The following is a 19,182-nucleotide window of genomic DNA, read 5'->3' on the forward strand; positions in this document are numbered from 1 at the left end:
CATTTCATAATCCGGTTCAAGTGGATGGTTCCAAGTGTATTGGAGAAAAAGATTGTTTTGTTGGGTCTTCCTCGACCTTAACAGTATTTCTAGGTAAGATATAAAATCATTTAGCAACAGTAGAGAAACTAATAACACAGATCGTACACGACGCATCATTACAACTACTTATTAACTCCACATAAGAACTAACAAACATCACAGTATGCAGTAGTAATAAATCGATCCTTCAATCTTCATTCTTGACCATTTTACATATCCACCAAGAGAAAATGATACATCTCCGATCATCTCTTCTTCTCGGAACAATTTTAAGTGATGTCCAGTAATTTGATTCCAATTACAGGCCTCTGTAGTCTGTAACAGATTTTTTTTTGTAATGTTCTAAGAATAATTTAACCCTGTCGCGTGCAGTTCAAGGCATGTAAATTTGCAGCACGCCAACAAATTCCTACCCGCATCAAAAGCTACTTTGGTCTGAAAGAGAGCATTGACCGTCTAAAAACAACTGAATAATGTCATTTACGCCACTGAATCAGCGATTTATTTTTAGATAAGAAATTGCTCTCGTCTGCTAAGCAAAGCAAGGGTTGCATTATGCACTTCGATTGAATGTTTAAATTTGCATCGAATTTATCATGCGAGATGCAGATGATGGAAGGTGCTGTGTCATGGATTGAATACAGTTCGAGGGAATGCAGCCCGGGGGTCGGAGTGAAGTGGGAATGGTTTTTTGCAGCTCCTAAATAGTGCTAAATTGAATTTGCAGACTTTTTACAATTTGCGAATAAATGACAGCCGGGGGAGTTTTGTTGCTTTAATTTGTTATGATGTTTTAATCCAGTCCTTTCCTTTTACGGATCGACCATCAAGAATCTTTCAAACTAATTGCATACAACGTTTTTTCCATCTTGAACAAAAAAGTTAATAAAACTATAACTTTCTTTTTTACCCATTTTTTAAAATACAGTTTAACAAAATAAACTCTCTGACGAGCGCACTTGACTCAGAACACTTAATTTCTAATTAAAATTAATTTAAACCTTATTAATTTTTAAATAATTTTTAACACTTTACCTGGAGAGGGCGCCACTGTCTGTGATCTATAGTCGGTAAAACAGTTACCTTTGCTTCATAATTTTCGTTTGACATCTATCTGACAGCACAACATAACCTTAAAACTAAACTACAAAGTAAGTTCTCTTTTGAAACCCTCCCTTTTTCTCACTTTTTATTGTGTTATAATCGTCACTTTGTAGCCATGTATAAAGGCCACGAGGCTGACTCCCCCGCAGAGCTGGAGTGCCAGTTCATCCTCCGGCTTCCCGAAGAACCCGCTCGCGCCCTCCGCGAAGCTATCAGAAGTAACAGCACCCTAAAAGACCGGCTCTCCATAAAAATAGAGAATGATATGCGCCACGGTGAAGTCCGAGTGGACCACTGGCTCCTTCCAGCCAAAATCATGGATCTCCCCACAATTATTGAGTCCTTAAAAACCATCGATTCTAAAGGCTTTTACAAAACCGCGGATATCTGCCAGATGTTGATTTGTAAGGAGGAGGATGACCAAGCAACCACCGATGAAGACTCTCCCCAGAAATCCAAAAGAAAAGACCCCAATAAAGTAGAAAAAAAGTATTTGATGCCGCACGGGGTGACGCCACCGGCGAAGAACGTCCGGAAACGTAGATTCCGAAAAACGTTGAAAAAGAAGTACGTGGAAGCACCGGAAATCGAAAAAGAAGTCAAGAGACTTCTGCGCATTGATAACGACGCCGTGAGCGTGAAATGGGAGGTGATAAACGAAGACGATGAAAATAAAGTCAACAAAGGCACTGTTATCAAAAAGGAACCTGCTGAAGCCCCTAATCAGAACGTTGCGGAACACGACATTTTCGGCGGCGCGGTGAGCGATTCTGAAGAAGAAGACGCACCTTTGAATGTGCTTGAATTGGATGAAAACAGTCAGAACTCAGCCGAAGACAGTCATTTAACAGACTCGAATTCTGTTATGATGAATACGGCGAATTCTAAACTGTTGACTGAGTTCACCAGCGATATGTTTAGAGATATGCAGAATTCACCCTCGCTGATGCAAGAAATGGACTATTATCAACAGTCTTCTAGTAATATTTCGTACACGGAGCAAAATTTGAGTAAGGGACATATTGTGGCTCGGCTGGAAGAGCTGCAGGTGGAGTTGGCGAAGCTGAAGATGCGCCGGCAACAGCAGGAGATGGAAATTGAGAATATTGAGAATATTGCGTTGAGGCAGAGGTTCCAGAATATTGTCGACAGGCTGTTGCAGGAACAGCTGGAAAAAGAGCAGGAGAAGTACAGTTTGGAGGAACTTCTAAAACAGCATCCAGACTAAGAGAACTGTTGTCTTATTTGTAATAAAAGTTTTATTTTTTGTATTGTTATTATATAGACTTTATTAAATTGGTGGTACTGCACAAAAACGTCTTTCTATTCTTGCGAGTTTTTATTTCCATATTACGTAATCACAGTCGCGGCCCAATAATTTTGGACATTAAAGTCATTTCATTATCCATCATCCTTTATGAATTTCATTATTGTTGTCACTTTTGACAGTGTTGATTAAAATTTGCACTTCAAATTGACAATCTTGCACTCCAATTTTCAAAATGTCAATAAAATGGTGTCCAAAATAATTTGGTCGCGACTGTATAATATACTTACAATAGGTTTAGGCTGCAAATGTTTACTTTAACAGTTTTTTCTTTACTTAACTTGATGAATTCACTTTGGAAATTTCAAGATGACAAAGTTGGCATCATTGTCCCCTTAGAATTTGACATTTGTCATCTTTGACGTGAAATTTGGTGTGTAATTAATTAGTGCAATTAATTAACATATTAAATTTCGCCATATTTTATAGCCTGAAAACTTACATAATTCTCTTTTGTACTCCAAAAATTGATTTACATAGCACCGCCATTGCAACATTGCAACAGGAACGTTTACACGATGAAAATTTCAGAATTTGTGACCTTGAAAGGACATTTGCAAGCTAAACAACTGTAAATTTATTTAGAAAAACTTTATTATTCAAGTAATTTACAAAACAATAGTCCATTCAATTGTTGAAAAACAAGAAGTGTAAATAATTGTACTAATTAAAACAAGTATTTTGTAAAAACCTGCAATATTAATGAATGATTTTCTTTTTTCGTACTTCTATTACGTTGATTAAGTTGTAAACAAGAATAAACCAGTTATGTGAAGGTGGAAGTCTTTCACTTTACACCGAAGACTTGACAATACAAGATTAAAAAAGAAATAAATACATTCTTAAGTATTCGCTTCTTTTTACTGTTAATACCATTATTATATTACAAATTATAGCAACATGGCGTTAAAAAATTTAAATCACAAACTGTTAATAAAGTTATCTTCAGTATCTACTATTTCGGTCAGAATATTTCTCAGATAATTTACTGATAGAATATCTATCGCTATATCTATCGTCGAATTTCTCTTCCGTTTTATAATGAATCTCCGGTGATCCTATAGTCTTCGACCAGTGATGAGTCCAATACAAATCCTCCGGATTAACATCTTTCGGCGATTTCACGTCTCTGCAGATAATCACGCAGTATATCATACTACCGATGAGAGTGAGGAAGCCAAAGATGAGAAACACGATCCCTAAGACCCTGCAAGAACTTTTAACACAGGTTCGTTCATCTTTTGATTAACTTACCACACGTACACTGGTTCGAAGAATTGGATAACAATAACAAACCCAAGAGTAACCAAAATTATCCCTAAGTTTAGCAGCAGCATAAGACAACACATTCCTTTGATGTTGGGGCAAAACGGGTTGGGGGCGGCCATAGCTTCCATTTTCACGCCTCCTTTCCGGGACGTGCGGGTTTTCATGGTGCTAGCCACTGAGGGGGCCGCCCCACTTCGGTAGGAGTAGTGACTTGGGGCTCGGACTCGAGAGCTGCGGCTGAAATAGGAAGAGATTTTATCGGTTTTTGGAAAGAAGCTTGAGAACGACTTTCTTTTGCGTATTTGTGTGAGAATTCCGTTGCGATTATCTTTGGAACATGCAAAGGACAATCTAGCGTTGAAATCACCACGGGAGTTAAAAACGACCGGCTGCAGCGACTCCGTTATAATTAATGGTTTTAAAAAGAAATTAACAAAACGAAAGTAAAAGTTTACGTAAGTTCTCGATGTTGATATGCGTAGGAAGATGTTCGCATTTCCATTAATTTCAAATTAAAGAAACAAGTAGGTTGAATTGTAATTGCTATGTTATGCACCTTATATTTAAAGTAAAAACGCGAGTTTACATTTCTTTACATCCGAGACAGTTCGTGAGAAATGCTCTTGTAATTTTCCGTTATTATCTGCAGTCTGCACACAAATTATTTTAACAATTAACCGAGGAAGCTAATAAACAGTTTGCAACAATGTCTACCTTCGAAATAATAAGGCTAAGGTGAACACATTCAGATAAAACTCATTTTGATGATGAGAACTTCCGTTCGATTTCGTATAATTGTTTCTTACCTAATTTCAGACGGGGCTTTGTATGCGCCACTGGTGACATAAATATCTGAGCCATTGTCATATCCACTACCTCGACTTAAGACAGAGGCTGCACGAGGAGGATGACTGTTAACACCGTTGTGATATTTCCTTCGACCATTTCTTTCGTTTACTATGGTATATGGCTAAAATAACAAATAAGTGTTTGTTTAACACCGACATTTAATTTTACTTACCACTGAAGTATACTCAGAAAGTGTCCTTTCTGAAGGTGCTCTTTGGCTTTCTTCTCCATCTGAATAAGCTGGATTTCTTGAATGGATGGGTGTCGGTGATACGCTGTGTCTTGGGGATGCTATGTAGTGGTTTTTATTGACCCGTTTAGCCATTTTTAACTATAAAAAGGGCAGTAAAGTAACTGTACTAAGTAAGCTTTATTACTAGTGAAGTATAATCGTGTGCAGTAAGGAAGGTGGAACACCTGGGGCAAGACTATTTCCTTTCACATTTTCTTTTAATGGGTTTACGCAGTTTAGACCCATTTTATGGGTGTAAAGTGTATAAAAACCACTTAAAGCTCATTACTAACGATCAGTACGTACAAATAAGTACATCACGGGGATATTTTTACATGGGATTGTTATTAATAGTACCGCCACAAAGTAAAAAACAAATTAATACGATTTTGTGTAGGTTCATTGAAGGATAGAGTCAAGAATATTTAACAGTAAGAAGAAACACGATCCACGAAATAGTAAAAAAACAGTTAGAGCTGTTATCTTGACAGAATCTTGTAGCATTTATCATGCCCAATTAATGTCCAATTACGGCGGGATTTATTTTTTAATTAAAAATGTTTAGTGCAAATAAATTTGTTCACATATTTATCTAATAGTACGACCGGTTTGTTAGCAATAATCATTCATAAACCGTCAGAAATAAGAAAAAACTCGGATCATTTTTTACACGAAAAGGGTCTTCTTTGCTCACGTTCGAAATTTTTTGATGCTTTTGTTTGGAGAATTTACATAACTTCTCATAATTTTTTTTTTGTCTACAAATAATTTATTATTCCATATTCGTGACGGATTATTTGGTTTTCCTGTGGGCAAAATGACACATAATATTAATGTTATTTAGGGTAAAGTTGCAAGAATAATTTTGCTAATTTAAAGAAACAGGATCTCTCGTGTTTCTGACAATTACAACGTCTTGACTGAATTCTAAATCTCGAAGAATTGGATGGTATTTTGACCATTTTCTTTAGTATTTCAAGATAGACTCTCTGTAATAATTTTCAGGACTTTGAAGTGAGATTAACTTTTATGACAAAAAATAATTGCGCATTGCACTGAATGCAATAAGAATAAGAAACTAATTTATTATATCATCTTATTATTTAAATATTTAGTACAAGAAATTCGGTTCTTTTGCTTTAGTTCAAAAGAAAAGAAATGGAACTTAATTACGATCTTATGTCACAGTGTTAACTTTTTTGTTAACAAAGTTTAAGGTAATCAAACCATTGAATAATAATGTTTTTTTTTTTAATTAGCTAATCAGTCAGTAATCTTATTAAAATCGTTCAGTTGTTCTCTGAGTTTTGTGTAGTGAAGACGTTGATTGCCAGGAATTACCAGTAAGGTTTTAAAATTCAATTTTTTCAAATATTAGTCGATGAACGATCAATATAGCTTAAGAAAGGGACAGTTCTTTTCCAATTGGGTTTTCTGTTCATTTTATCTATTCGATTTTCATATCTTCTTTTATCTTATTGCTTATTCTACCATTAATTTCGAGTTTTGCAAAAGAATACCGAATTTTAAAAATATGAAACTTTTTGGTTGGTCCTATAAATACAAATTTCTCAAATCTGATTCTTTCGCTCCAGAATGTTATAATTTAGTAGAGTTAATAAATGAGTTGAAAAGAGTAACTTTTAAAAATTTTATCTCTCTAGCGCGAACACAACCAAAGATACAATTTTTTTGTATGTTATAGTTTGTTAGAGTCAATAAGTGGGTTAAAAGTAGTAACTTTAGCGCCAATGCAACCAAAGATATAATTTTTTTATCGAATTTTAAAACTTTTTGGTTGATCCTGAACATAAATCAAAGCCGAAATCTTGAGTGCGCGAGTTAGTTGTGTGCTTTTAAAAGAGAGTGAGTGAGTGGTTCCTGGAGGAATACTACTGGAAGCTTGACGATACGCCGCGTGATCAGGATTAAAGGGTAAGTTAATTACGAGATTCCAAAAAACGTACAAATTTCTAATAAAAATTTTCTTTTGCAGTAAGTCCGTGTATGAAGATGATGGCAACGTTGGATCTGACAAGGTAGGATTTTTCTTTTTTGGGGTTTGACGGCAGACCGATGCATGCGGTTAAAAAACAATCCGGAGAATTAAGACTGGCAGATCTGAGAGCCATAAAGCCCACCGTGGGTCATTATTCATACCCAATGCAAAATGAGTCCAGTCATAAATTGGTTTAAATTGCAGAGCCTGCAATATCATTTGAAAATTGGAGGGTTCGTTGCAGATGAAAAAAAACTGCTGAATAACTCTTTAGATTCTTCTTTATATCTACTAAAATTTCGTATTTTTATCTTCCTATGAATTCCAATGGTATTATTTCAAAATATAAAAATTTTTAATTAAAAAAAAACTCGTTTTCTTCTTCGCTTTAATAGCTAATTTAATTCTTCAACGTGCAGATTTTAAACCGGATATTAGCATTAAATTTTCGGCAACTTAAGCAAAGTTGTTTTATTAGAAAAATATCCACTAAATATTTCAACGATTTATTCATTTTCTGACAGGTGATTTATCGTCACTCTTACGTATTTGCGTTTCCTTCGAAATTTCACACCTGCTTCTAAATTTTTGGGCAAATGAAAAATTAACATTTTTTTTTTATATTCAATTAAATAAATTCACAAAGCAGTACACAATACCCACGCCTGTCCTATGAGTAAACAATATATTTGTCAAATTCTTTCGCCTCAATAGCCACATCCGTTACGTAATAAAATAAATATTGATGAAGGTTGAGTTGCTAATATGCCTTTGAGCTTCAATTTACAACAAACTAAAGAATGCTATTTGTAATGTAAAGCGAACGAAATGGGTTTAGCACTCTACTCTCAATGTAATGTCAAACAAAAACGAAAAATATTTTCAAGTCGCCAAAATGTAGTTATTTGCGTGGGCGTGAACGACCCACAAAATTAGTTTCATTGATTTGCGAAATCTCCTCGCTAATAAACTCGTTATTATCACCGGAATTTTTAAATTATCCTTAATAATTGTTTACTTTTCCAGTCATAATGATTCTCATGCATGTTTCATTCAGCAGTGTGGTATTACCTTACCACTTATTACGTTAAGTAGATGGCCGCATATTAACCATTGCACTGTACTCAACACTTGTTACCAAAGTTACTTTCTAAAGCAGTTCCGACAAGAAATTCAACCTGTAGGAAGTTGATTAACGCTATCAAAATCTACCAGTTTAATCACACTTTGACATTCTTGCATTGTTATGTAAGGAATTCCATAATCGAGCTCATTTTTTCGACGTCATAGAATTCGGCGTTTTGTACAAACGTGAAGAATATTATTTCGAAAATATCATCTCCAATTTAAGATATAACCTACATTGGAAGTCCAGATGTTACCACTTTCACGCATTTATCATCGGCGAAGGTTAAAAGAATGATCGATAATTTTGATTTAGAACACTCGTTGCTTCAGAGGCAGGGGAAAGCCCCGAATTTGATTTTAAAAAATTGTTGTGATTTTTTTACTTCAAGTCGTGGGAGTGGTTTATTACGAACTGTAAATACACATAGGTGAGTGACCAAGTGTAAAATTGGTTACCATGAAGTAATAGGAATAATGACACATAATTAACACAAATATTCATTGCGGTAATCGATTGTTTGCGCTCTTATCCTTGTGTTTTCTTAAAATGGCGGTGTTCGAGTATAATTATGGAGACAATAAGGTTTGCATATCAAACTCGTTTTGACTCGGAGCAATTGGATTAAAATAAATGCTTTAATAAGCGAACGCAAGTTTGGTTTATGACGCATAAAAGTGAACTTCAATTTGAAAGTGCAGAAAATATATTTTCTATAGAAAGCAGAGGGTTTTGCTCGTTATAAAACCACGGCAGGATTAGTGCACAAACTATTTTAATTACCTCGTCTTCTTACGTTTCCATTTTCACCACAAAAAACTAAAACATTTCGTAAACTCTCTATCCATGTTCGATAGTTTTCACTGTCACTTTTTAACTATGCACAGCACCAAAAAAGTCCATGCATAACAAGAACACCTTTTACGTGTCTCTGACAAAGTAAACTTGGATGGCGTTTCTGAGGTTAAACACTAGATCGTGTGGGGAAAGCTGTACATTACGTCATCTTGAAGGCTGTCAAGTGAATCTTAGTTTGTATTAGCAGATGGTTCAGTGAGAAATCTATTGTTTTTTGGAGTTGTTATTGTTGGCAAACAACCGATATATGAAAATCTTCCTAGGTGCACTTTTTGTAGTGCAATCAGATACTGTTCCAGTTTACGGTCGCAACAATGCGAAGAGAATTTAACTCTGAGTTACGAAAGAAACCTACTTGAGCAAGATTCATTTTCTCTGATATGTTTTTGTATTGTAATTGTTACAAAAAATATACAGCTACATGTTACAATAAGTGGTGGAGTTCCACTTTGGAAAATGGTAATTACAGATGGGCAATTTTGTTCTCAAGTCAGGTGTGTAATGAAACAGGTGATACATAATCAGATACACTGGCGGCTCAAATTTTATTAATATTAAAGGAATAAGTCATGCGGAATTATTAATGTAATGAATACAACAAATTACTTTATTTTTCGGATCTGATTATTTCGTAAATAAAACTTTGAAAACGTTACGTTACTTAACAGAAGATTAAAAGAAAGAAAGTGAAATTTTTGCGAATATAAATGATGATACAATCGGACAATTATCGCTTAAATATATTTGTTGGCCATTTATGGTAAATCCTAGGTTCATCGGAGTCAAGGTGGGTCCAATTTATTAGCAGTATTGAAAATAAATTTTAAGCTGCTCTTTCGATTTATGTACAACTAACTCAATGATATTAAACGTTATGTTCAACTCGCAAAAATTCATTGAAAATCACCCCAAAAAAAAAAGAATTATGACTAAAACTATGATAAATTTCTGCGGTCGATATTTCGTTTATTTTTATTTTTTTATTTTGCGTTATTATAGCTCATTTTACGTAGAATTTCACGCAGAATCCAAAAAGGTGAGATTCGTTGAAATTGGCTTACAAATAACTGAGTTATAAGGTATCAAAGTTTCGGATTTTGAATTTTGAGTTGGAAAATTTTCAAAGCTCATTATCTCCGAAACTACGAAAGATATTGAAAAACGGTTTTTGCCATCGTTTTTCTCGGGCCATTTTACTTTAGAATTCGCCCTCAAAAGTCAAAAATTCGATAGTCGATTTTTTGGTCAAAAAAAATTGCGGCTCAATCGATTAAAAATTTTAAATTTTTTGTTTTTTGATAGCCCATCGTAAACTATTTGCCCTATCGATCTCAAATTTGGCCAGTTAATATATCTTGAGCTCTTATACTAAACGCAGTTTTCGCCCCGAAACAGTGTTTTGAAAGTGACCCTAAAAACACCCTCTGAAAATCTATTTTGGTCGATATCTCGTTTATTCATGAAGAAAATTTGAGCTATATGAGATCATTTTACGTAGAATTTCGCGCTGAATCCAAAACTACCATCAGTTTTCTCGTCTGTCAACAAATAACTGAACAACGTAAAATTTTGGGTTGTCGCCAGAGGGCCAAAATTTGGGAGGTTCGAAAACGATTTTTCTCGATATCTCCGCAATTAAGGCAAATATAATAAATCCCTTTTCGAAATCGTTTTTCTCGCAATTTTTTATTTTAGAAATCGATTTTCGATAGTTCGAATTCGAAATTTTCATTTTTTCAAAAATATTCGATATTTAGCTTATTTGTGGAGCAAACTTAAGCCATGGCTTGACATATTTGATTGAATTAATATATTGTGAGCTGCTTTTTCGACGGATGTAGAAGAGAAAAAGAAAATATGTAAGAAAATATGTACTTGGGAAACCGAGCAGACTGTGAGCAAGGTTTAGGCAGACCACAATACATTTTAAAAGAACTATTGGTGATTCAAAAAAGAGTAAATTATTGGTCATTTTTCAGTCAAAAATTCAGTTTCTAGTTCAAAAATAATAATGTAGTTAGATTACTCATACACTAAATAAAACAACAATTTATGTAAAGCATCTCATTTATAAATCGAACAATTAATGTCTTTTTTCTCAACAAAAAAATTATAGTAACATCTAAATTATAACTAGGTCCAATTTCATAATTAAACCCAAAGACCTTCTAGCTTCAGCTTCTATTCTTTCGATTTTAATTACGAATTTGGTCCTTTAGTAAATTAAGGCTTTGTTAGTACATATCTACGTATTCGGCAAGATTCAGGACAATTGAGAATTACAAACCAGGTACAGATTTGAGCTCTCGTTTCACATTTAATGTTAAATTATTTTAGCACAGGAACTAATCTAAATAATTTAACTCAAGAAATTAGGTTCAATTTCCTATCTAACATCTGTGGAAGCAGTCGAAAAATATAATGGAAATTTATTTCCACAGGAGCAACTCTACATATCTAGACTAGACTATTTAGAAACTCACTTAAGCTCCACTTTGTAGAACTTTTTCTATAATTTTTGTTGTTGTTACAATCTTACGACACCAAATTAAACAATCGGAATAGTTGAAGAAATACAATAAGCTCTAATATTGTTTTAGTGTTACTCTGTTTAAATACCATCAAAATTGGTTCAAAAGAAATCTCACAATCAAAGTTTCTAGATAGATAACAAAAGAAATTTATATTTGTAGTATCACGTGTACATTTAAAAGTATTCTTCGCAACTTTGCAACATTTTTGGCGTTCTAAAATCGACACAAACACATTCACAACTTCACAATAAAACTAATAAGTAGTATTATATTTAGTTTTAAACTAATTTTTTAATAAAATTTGTGCGACGAATTCGTTAATTTTGTACCTCCTCCAAATTCGTCTACTTCACAAGAACCTTAAATCCTTAAACAACAGAATGATATGTTTATTGCAAACATGTCTCAGACAGATCCTCTTGTGTTTTTTTAATTTAACAAACAAATATCTACAGGTTTTGGTATCATCTAAATTTAATAAAATTTTACGTGGTACCTTCTTTAAACTTGATTACCATTTCACTAATACAACTGTAGCTTCCTGAAAGTAGACCCACAATACCAAAAATTATGAGCAAAGTATTTTTTATTAAAATCCAATTGCAACGTCCGAGATCATCCGGCCAACGCACGCAAATTTCCATGATCGCCGGAAACGCAATCCCCAAAGCCGACAGGCAAAACGCTCCAAACAGAGAAATGAAGAGACCCAGCATTGGAATTGTCAAAGCCAGCACAACTGAAAAAGACGTGAAACTCTTCGAATTTGGTTATTAACATCACTTACAGGTGAAAATTACGCATCCGAAACGTAAAAGGTATTCCCACAGGAGAAGGTGGTTGCTCCCTTCCAATCTTTTGACTATGTATGTTTGCCATATTATGACCACTGGTACGTATCCCTGGAGCCCGTAGGAGATGTAAATCGCCACGGAGTACAAGACTCTGATTGATTGCGCCAAACTGCAAGACAGTGGTCAAGTTATTGTTGGTTTATATTGAGGTCTTACGCTTCGTCTCCGGGAAAATTCAGAGTAATGCTTGCTTCAACAGAGTCGCCGTATTTCCAATAACCGATTACTCCCATCGCCATGTAAAGTATGACGACGGACCCCATGCCGATGTTTAAGACTCCGAAGAGTCCGATGAAATTTTTTGGTGTCTTCATGTTGTTTTCCAAAGCAATTACCTACAAGATTGAGTTACATAAGTTCGTGTTTTTACAATGATATGCGCGGTACTTTTAACTCTTCAAAAATTAGTATCTTCCGAAGGAAGTCTCTGCATGCTAAAAACAGTTTAGTTAGAATACTGAACACTTTGAAAAAAATCTCGACTACTACTATGTCAAACTTCTGCGGTCGAAATCTCGGAAACTATTAGAAACATTGAGAAACCAAACACGCCATAGTTTTTCTCGAGATTTTTTTGATAAAAATCGTTCTTAGATTTTTCAAAAGTCGAAAATTGGAGTTTTTCGCGAAAATTCATGACTACAACTATACCAAACTTCTAATATCGATATCTTGCTTATTTTTTAGAGTAAACTTAAGTTATTATACATCAGTGCACGCAGAATTTACCGCAGATTCCAAATCTGGGATTGAAATTCAGATCCGACAACAAATAACTGAGTTATGGCTGATCAAAATTTCGGATAGTTGATTTTTATTTTTCCTCATTTTTCGTAATTTTTAAAGTTAAATATTTCGGAAACTATTTGAGATATTGAGATGCGGTTTGCGCCATTCTTTTTCCCGGCTCATTTTACGTTAGAAAATGTTTTCAAAAGCCCAAAATTCGATAGTCGATTTTTCGCAAAAAAAAAATACGACTCAAACGATGAAAATTTTTCATTTTTTTTATTTTTGGCCATAACTCGTAAACGATTCGTCCGATAGATCTCAAATTTGGCCACTAGATAGATTTTGAGCTCCTCTTTCGACTGATGTGTAATTCAATGCTATTAAACGTCGTTTTCATTTTGGAAACATTGATTGAAAATCACCCTAAATTGATGTTTCCAAAACAGTTTTTGGCCAATACCTCGTTTATTTATTAAGCAAACTCAACAAATTTGGGTCTCATTTTACGCAGAATTTTACGCTGGATTCAAAAACATGATAATTTTTTAATTTTTGTCAACAAATAACCGAGTTATGGCCGTTTGAAATTTTGGTTTTTCGCCAGAGGGCCAAATTTTTGAAGGTTCAAAACAATTCATGCTCGATATCTCGGAAACTATTTCAGATATTGAGATGCGGTTTGCGCCATCGTTTTCTCGCGATTTTTTACATAAGAAATAGTTCTTTGATTTTTCTACAGTCGAAATTTGCAAATTTTCGCAAAAATTCATGACTAAAACTATGGCCAAATTTCTCATATCGACATCTCGCTTATTTTTTAGAGTAATCTTTAGTTATTATACATCAGTGTACGCAGAATTTTACGCAGATTTCAAATATGGGATTTAAATTCAGATCCGACAGCAGATAACTGAGTTATGGCCGATCAAAGTTTCGGAAAGTTGTTTTTCAATTTTTCTCATTTTTCGTAATTTTTAAAGTTAAATATCTCGGAAACTATTTGAGATATTGAGATGCGGTTTGCGCCATTCTTTTTCTCGGCTCATTTTAAGTTAGAAAATGTTTTCAAAAGCCCAAAATTCGATAGTCGATTTTTCGCAAAAAAAAAATACGACTCAAACGATAAAAATTTTTCATTTTTTTTATTTTTGGTCATAACTCGTAAACGATTTGTCCGATAGATCTCAAATTTGGCCAGTAGATAGATTTTGAGCTCCTCTTTCGACTGATGTGTAATTCAATGCTATTAAACGTCGTTTTCATTTTGGAAACATTGATTGAAAATCACCCTAAAATGATGTTTCAAAACAGTTTTTGGCCAATACCTCGTTTATTTATTAAGCAAACTCAACAAATTTGGGTTTCATTTTACGCAGAATTTTACGCTGGATTCAAAAACATGATAATTTTTTAATTTTTGTCAACAAATAACCGAGTTATGGCCGTTTGAAATTTTGGGTTTTCGCCAGAGCGCCAAAAGGTTCAAAACAATTCATGCTCGATATCTCGGAAACTATTTCAGATATTGAGATGCGGTTTGCGCCATCGTTTGTCTCGCGATTTTTTACATAAGAAATAGTTCTTATATTTTTCAAAAGTCAAAAGTTTGAGTTTTTCGAAAAAATTATGACTAAAATTATGTCAAACTTCTGCGGTCGATATCTCGCTTATTTTCGGGGCAAACTTGACTTATTTGATCTCACCATTTCTCGAAGAAATTAGTCTCTGCATGCTAAAAACAGTTTAGTTAGAATACTGACCACTCCGACGCACTCCAAGGCGAACAAAGTGGTTCCGAAGAACAACGGATAGGTGTAAAGTCGTCCAAACGCCGGTCTGTCACTAATCTCCGGAAGATTTTGGAAAATGTAATAGCAGACTACGCCAAAGGAAGCGAAAGTGATGAGATTTGCTAGTGTTGAAAACGGCGCTAAGAGCTTCAAGTTGCGTATGCAGAGGATGAGAATAAATGGAATAAACAGTGCTAAGATGTAGTACTCCACTTTAATTGGATTTTCCATGTGTGTATCACCCACGGCTTTAAGATTAACTCCCACGAAAACGATATAGACACAACAAATGCCCAGTTGGTAAGCAATCAAGAAGAAATCGACCAGGAAGCTAAAATTGGCACTGTATGGTACTGTAAAAGAATCGGAGTCACTTACGGTGAGATTTTAGCGAAGGGTCTAAGGCACGGCGGACCTGTCTCTAGGGCTATTTTCATTGACTCTGGATAAGTCAACAGCGGGATTTTCAGCCTTTTGCATAGCACATACTGAGATTTGATCTACAAGAAACACCATCAAGAGTTAAATTACGTCTCAAAGAGTTGTTGAGTTATAATTCATTTTAACCTTACAAGAACGTGCAAGCAATACGTGGCGAGAAGCCCAATCAGCAGGGTGGAGACAACTCCGTTCCACATGCCTGAGTTTTTGAAGGCTTCAGGCATTGCCAAGATTCCAGTTCCTAAACAGCCTTTGAGCAAATGAATAAGAGTCTCTGAGTTCCTAGAAACACCAATTAAAATCGATTCGCAGCAGAACTGCTCAGTTACGTGGTCGGATTGTCCACTTCTCTATGAACATGAGGATCATAATCGTCATTTGAACCTGGTGAATTTCCACCTTCGCCATCGGTGTACCTGTAAAGATATTCATTTGTAGTCCTGCCAAGTATTACGAGATAATTCTAAATGTCTTTCTAAATTAGAGCTCACTTGGGGTTCAGGGGCTTCAGTTTCATCGACTCGTTCGTCATTTTGTCGGTTTCTTCCTATTCCGCAGAATCCCAATCAAACTTGCATGCCGTCTGGAAACAATACACCCAGAATTAATCAGGATTAATCAGGAAGTCCCCGATATTAAAGTGCGAATTAAAATTAATTTAAACGGTTCAATTCCGATGATTTATGAACAGTTAATTGTAGATTTATTTGCGGTTAACAAGGAAGCGTGTACCCACATTTTAACGAGCAATTTATGGTACAAACTACAAAAAAGCCACTGGGATCAAAAACTCACCGAGCTAGTACTAATAATCACGCGTGCACTTAACAAGTATTTCTGTAATCGTGTGTTAGCGCAAGAGTTATAGAGGATGTCAGACGTTCGCGACCCCCTGATAAACTGACTTGTTAGCTCATACAGTTGGGAGTAGCCGGAGCAGCCAAATTGTCTTAATTAAAGCCTTAGACCGTCTTCTTTTAGCTTCTCGCTGCACTTTGGTTCATTTTCGACATTTTTACACCCCGCAGGTCAAAGTGCCAGGATAAAATTGACAAAAATATTGATGAGGTCATCAATTTTTCGTGTGGAAACTTGGCACATTGGTCAAACGGAATTAGCCACCTGCTGCAAAGGTCAAGGGCGCTTTTTTATTTTGATTTTCGCAAAAATTTGTTGTTTAAATTTCCGCACTTTATAAACTGTCTGGAAACGCTTCTATTCATGGTAAATATTTTCCGCTTTTTAGTTTTGGTTTAGACTTTACTCTGGACTTTGCTCTCGTTATTTTAACATATTTGCGTCAAAGATCTCCCCTAATGTTTGTAAGCGAATGTTGCCACGCGCATTGCATAATCTCCATCTCAATTATCGGCATTCGAAAACAATTTAACCTTGTTCTATATTTAATGAAATATTTATCTTCATTTGGGTTTAATTTCGTTTGGAACTTCCATCTTCAATAATATAGCGATTCTTGAACTGAACAAACAGATCGATGCGTTAATGCAATCAGGTCAGTTGGAAAAATGAATTTATGACTGCTTTCCCGGCTTACAAAAATTTTCCTGAACCTGGGAGCAAATGGAAATAAAACAGCACGTGCCTCATTTTCTAAATAAAAACGACACGTTTTTTTGGGTTTGATGCGACAAACTCAAAATCTTTTTGACTGATTTTTTGCTCGAGGTACATTTTGGCACAAAGTCAAAGCTCACATTTGCTTGTCTGTCACGGCGGAGATTTTATCGGATTTTTGTTGATAATCTGTACTGACAGAAAAAAATATCTTTGCAGAATGGGAAAGTTCCATTCAGTCTATAAATATCATTAAATTTGAATGGAATTTGGCGTTCATTTTATTTTTAAGAAACTATGAACTTCGTAATGAATTACGTTCCGCATGTGGTAATAAATCGTTCAATCTTCTCTCATCTTAGACACGTGGAATTGGATTGTCTATTCAAAACTTATCCATGTGGAAATTTGACATTTATGGCGCGTCGGGTTTTCTTCATTGACACCCAAGTTTCCCGTATTTATCTTAATTTAAAAATAAAATATTGAAGGAATTAAAACATTTCGCCTCGGCTTAGTTGCGAAAACAAAGGATAATTGTAACAATATTTTTAAAACTTTTACGTGCCGCTTGAGCCAAACAAAAGCATTTTGTGGCGAAGAAAGTGTCTATTTTGAATGAGCTATTTTAAGCGGCATTAAAATGATATTTTATTTTTTTATGTTGAACGGAGACAAAAAATTACAAGCTCTACAATACTTTTACTTATTTACAATAAAAGTTAAATTATTTGATGGGATAATCTAAATTGAACTAAATCTTGTCAGTCTAAAGTTACAAGTTGGCAACACGAAGATTTCTCGAGATTAAGTGTGATTGGATGACTTGCAAAAAATTGTACTTCATTACGATCTAATACTCTGTAAACATTGCAAGAGACTAATTACATGACAGTCAACTAAAAATATTTTCATCCAGATTTTCCATCATTAGCTCTCTCGCAAATGGAGTGCCGACTACAGGTCGTTACCTCGGCTCAAAGTCCCTTTTTCATTGTGGACGATCACTAAATGGAGTTATTAGAGTGGCCAAAAATAAACTTTTGATGTTTCGCCTAATTACATGAAATATGAATTAGTTTTGCGCTTAATTTTTGTATAATATAACGAATCTAATAAACGTTTTACGTCCCGTAAAGGTTTTTTTATTGGACATCTTCTTGTACGATAAACCTCGTTCGCATTTGGTGGGTGTTATTGGCATGTTTACAAACACTGTCAACTCTTCATAATATGAACTTTATCGCATGTTATTTCATGCTTTTGCATCAAATATTTGCGGCCGATGCATAAACAGTCAGGAAATGCCGGCTTTATTTTACAAATATGAATGAAAGAGCAGAAAAACGCACATTTTTGGCAAAATTTTAGTGTTGACGACAAGAAATCCGATCGCACTGAAATAGAATCCCGCAGAGTAATGTTTTGGCAAAACGGAAATGCAACATACCTAAAATACACCAAAGTGACTCAAAGGCACTCCTCACTCTGCAAATAGAAGGCAATAAATCGACTAATTATACCCGTAATTGGTAAATATCCAATTATCGAAATTGTGGGACTCTGCACGTGTTGTTCGCCACCACAACAATATTTTGTACTTGCAGGTTCACTGGGTGTGAGAGATTAGATTGTTTTGAATTTGCAAGATCTATTTATAAGAAATGCTCTCGTGCATATGAAAAATAGGAAATTACAAATTTCTATCGGCAAACCTCAACCAAAAAATGAGAATTTCATTGTGAAATTGTCGTCACTTTATTGCCAGAAAGTTGCATAAGACTCAATTTAAATAGGCGACAGATTTTCGTCCTATAAATTATACAATCTTAATAATAATCGATTTACCCCTAGGGTCGTCGACCCTTTACGTCAGGGAAAACGTGCTTTTGCGTCACATGGTCCTCAAAAATGCGTTATTATTTTATTACGTAAGCGTTCATTCAAACACAAATGCATGCGAACGCGTTCTAAAGGGTTCAAACACTCCTACCAATTGTTTCTTCAAGGATTCTATTGAACTAATTACATCCAATGTGTACGTGTTTGTGATGGTGACATGAAGAGGACTTACCAACAATTAGTTAACATATTATAAGAAGGAAACACGCTCGTTCGTATAACGCGCGCGTCTGGATCAAAACGACACACCTCCAGAAATAACCGTGGAAGCGTCGTCGCCATTTTTAAAATCCATAACCTAGGGTTGCGGCGTCGCGGCGAGTCGTTACGTAACGGAGAGACAATTTACTTACGAAAGTTGGGAGAAGTTTTGAATCTAATTTTTGCGTAATCTAATTTTATGGAACAAACGGAATACAAAGTTGGAGATAATTTTTTTATTTTTCCTTGAGCGTTATCAAGTCGAGTTTGTAAAATTGTGGATTTAAGTTAAAAAAAGGCACAAGAAGATAAGAATATACTTTTTTAAAATTGTAAATGTGTTGATT

General features: G+C 34.9%; 3 protein-coding genes across 7 annotated transcripts; 1 reads left to right on the forward strand and 2 right to left on the reverse strand.

Moving 5' to 3' along the window:
• Positions 1–1,118: 1,118 nt before the first annotated feature.
• Taf7 (TATA-box binding protein associated factor 7) lies at positions 1,119–2,462 on the forward strand. The gene is made up of 2 exons (XM_088029263.1): positions 1,119–1,193; positions 1,260–2,462. The coding sequence occupies exon 2, from the start codon at positions 1,262–1,264 to the stop codon at positions 2,372–2,374; it is 1,113 nt and encodes a 370-aa protein (XP_087885389.1). The 5' UTR covers positions 1,119–1,193; positions 1,260–1,261; the 3' UTR covers positions 2,375–2,462.
• Positions 2,463–3,049: 587 nt separating this feature from the next.
• On the reverse strand, positions 3,050–9,000 carry LOC148179898 (uncharacterized). Of its 2 annotated transcripts, none has more exons than XM_088029266.1 (5): positions 8,745–9,000; positions 4,764–4,922; positions 4,549–4,712; positions 3,728–3,979; positions 3,050–3,680 (listed from the first exon to the last, which is right to left on the reverse strand). In XM_088029266.1, exons 2-5 carry the CDS (start codon positions 4,914–4,916, stop codon positions 3,419–3,421), a joined length of 831 nt encoding a protein of 276 aa, XP_087885392.1. In that variant the 5' UTR covers positions 4,917–4,922; positions 8,745–9,000; the 3' UTR covers positions 3,050–3,418. The 2 variants fall into 2 exon arrangements, with proteins under 2 accessions (XP_087885392.1, XP_087885390.1); XM_088029264.1 differs by having other exon boundaries at positions 8,732–9,000.
• Positions 9,001–10,855: 1,855 nt separating this feature from the next.
• Positions 10,856–18,925, reverse strand: LOC148179899 (proton-coupled amino acid transporter-like protein acs). 4 transcript variants are annotated; one of them, XM_088050745.1, is made up of 9 exons: positions 18,807–18,925; positions 15,649–15,740; positions 15,487–15,573; positions 15,289–15,439; positions 15,095–15,216; positions 14,687–15,047; positions 12,351–12,529; positions 12,128–12,303; positions 10,856–12,079 (listed from the first exon to the last, which is right to left on the reverse strand). In XM_088050745.1, exons 2-9 carry the CDS (start codon positions 15,687–15,689, stop codon positions 11,826–11,828), a joined length of 1,371 nt encoding a protein of 456 aa, XP_087906871.1. In that variant the 5' UTR covers positions 15,690–15,740; positions 18,807–18,925; the 3' UTR covers positions 10,856–11,825. The 4 variants fall into 4 exon arrangements, with proteins under 4 accessions (XP_087906871.1, XP_087906870.1, XP_087906869.1 ...); XM_088050744.1 differs by lacking the exon at positions 18,807–18,925 and adding an exon at positions 18,183–18,345; XM_088050743.1 differs by lacking the exon at positions 18,807–18,925 and adding an exon at positions 15,953–16,137.
• Between the last annotated feature and the right edge of the window lie 257 nt (positions 18,926–19,182).

The sequence above is a fragment of the Gnatocerus cornutus genome, chromosome 2, assembly GCF_029298725.1.
Source record: "Gnatocerus cornutus isolate USDA-ARS CGAHR chromosome 2, icGnaCorn1.1, whole genome shotgun sequence".
NCBI lineage: Eukaryota > Metazoa > Arthropoda > Insecta > Coleoptera > Tenebrionidae > Gnatocerus > Gnatocerus cornutus.